This window comes from Vollenhovia emeryi, unplaced genomic scaffold (assembly GCF_000949405.1).
Source record: "Vollenhovia emeryi isolate VEMERY1.0 unplaced genomic scaffold, V.emery_V1.0 DF948336.1, whole genome shotgun sequence".
Classification (NCBI taxonomy): domain Eukaryota; kingdom Metazoa; phylum Arthropoda; class Insecta; order Hymenoptera; family Formicidae; genus Vollenhovia; species Vollenhovia emeryi.
The window spans coordinates 1-1,510 of record NW_011958030.1 but is presented as its reverse complement, the minus strand read 5'-3'; the positions used below and the strand labels follow the sequence as shown (position 1 = coordinate 1,510).

The 1,510-nt window shown below is 51.7% G+C and overlaps 1 protein-coding gene across 1 annotated transcript; it reads right to left on the bottom strand.

The window, feature by feature from the left end:
- Positions 1 to 82: 82 nt before the first annotated feature.
- Positions 83 to 874, bottom strand: LOC105556846 (the record flags this gene model as incomplete). The annotated part of the gene is made up of 2 exons (XM_012003961.1): positions 571 to 874; positions 83 to 408 (listed from the first exon to the last, which is right to left on the bottom strand). Coding segments are annotated over exons 1-2 (414 nt in total), but the record flags the coding sequence as incomplete, so codon positions are not given.
- Between the last annotated feature and the right edge of the window lie 636 nt (positions 875 to 1,510).

Below are 1,510 nucleotides of genomic sequence, written 5' to 3'. Positions count from 1 at the left end.
CATCGTGGACACAGACCTTTAGGTCCTACTATACAATAGAATTAAAAGTTCAACATAGGGCCAAAATTTCGACTGGGGATACGAAAAGAAAAAATATGTATAGGTGTCGGGTGCACGTGCGAATGTGCCGATTCTCACCGGATCTTATCTGCAGTTTCGTCATGTAGTACATATTGGCGGCCCTTTGAGGCTGCGCGGCCGGATTCGTCGCTGCCGTTTCGTTCTGCAGCTGGCAGAGGGTGTCCTGCATTGGCGCCAAGGGATTCACGACGAACGAGAACGCGGCAGCCTGGCATTCCGCCTCCTCCCTGCACCATCCTTGGCACTCGTACAACGACAGATTCCTCACGCTGTAATAGGTAGTGCCGCGGTAATCGTAGTCGGTAAGCTTCTCGAACGCCGTCCTGGCTGAAACGTGGAAGCAATTTTGCCTCTGCAGCGAGCGCGTCTTCAGCAGTACCCTCCATTACGCGAGCGAATCGAAAGGCTCTCGTAGAATTCTATTCAACGCGGATTCTCCCGCCGGAACTTAATGGCGAGGAGTGTCGACTAATTTTAGAAAATACTTACCCAACGCGGCGTCGCTGCTCGCCAAAAGTGCCGTGAATATCAGGCTCGCGGCCGTGGCTGTTGCCGTCCCGATCGCAAACGAGCCCATCTGCAATGAGAATGAGGAAACCTCAGTAACAGAAGCCGTAATTAGAACCAGCCTCGGCCGAGTATTGTTCCTCCGGTTAGCGCGGGTCTGGCTCGTCCCACGAGGAACAATTTTTGCGCGCCTACGTACGCTAAATAATAATCCGCGTAATGATACACGCGAACGTGCATGGGAATGAAGCGCATCGCGAAGCACGTGCGTAGAGCTGCTTCTCCAACGAAGCGAATCGATACCGGAGCGCGAGACTAACGCGAGCGGTTGCGCGCGCGGAAATTCCGCTTCCGAGCGATCGGATACACTCTAATCTGGCATAATTCTCGTACGGACGGCGATTACCGATGGAAGGGTAGAGTTAATCGCCCCGGTTACACGCCTCATCAGCACGGCGAATCGGACATGATCGCCGCTCGCTGAACGAGAGTCTGATGCCGGCGAGAGATTCGAGAGTATACGATTCCGTCGGGGTCGTGAAAAACCCCGAACGTCTTCTCGCAATCCGATCTCGCGAGCTAGAGCGGGTGTCGCAACTTTTCGTGCATGACAATAAATAGGGGCTGATCTTCGGGCAGGTAGATGCTCCGCGTAATAACTCTCGAGCGAGAAAAATGACGGACGAGGACTGGACCGGGATTCGAACCTGGGACCCTCCACTTACCAGGCGACTGCTCTTCTTGCCTCGCACGGAGAGAATTTTCTCTTAAGAGGATCTTCCTCTTAAGAGGAAGATGATTGCTAACCTCAATTATTTATAAAGTGATAGTTTCAATTTCTCTTCGTTTTTTTTATATATAAAGATGACTGTTCCTGGTTTTACCCACATTGACTCCGTTTTCGGTCCATAGCATTATATAA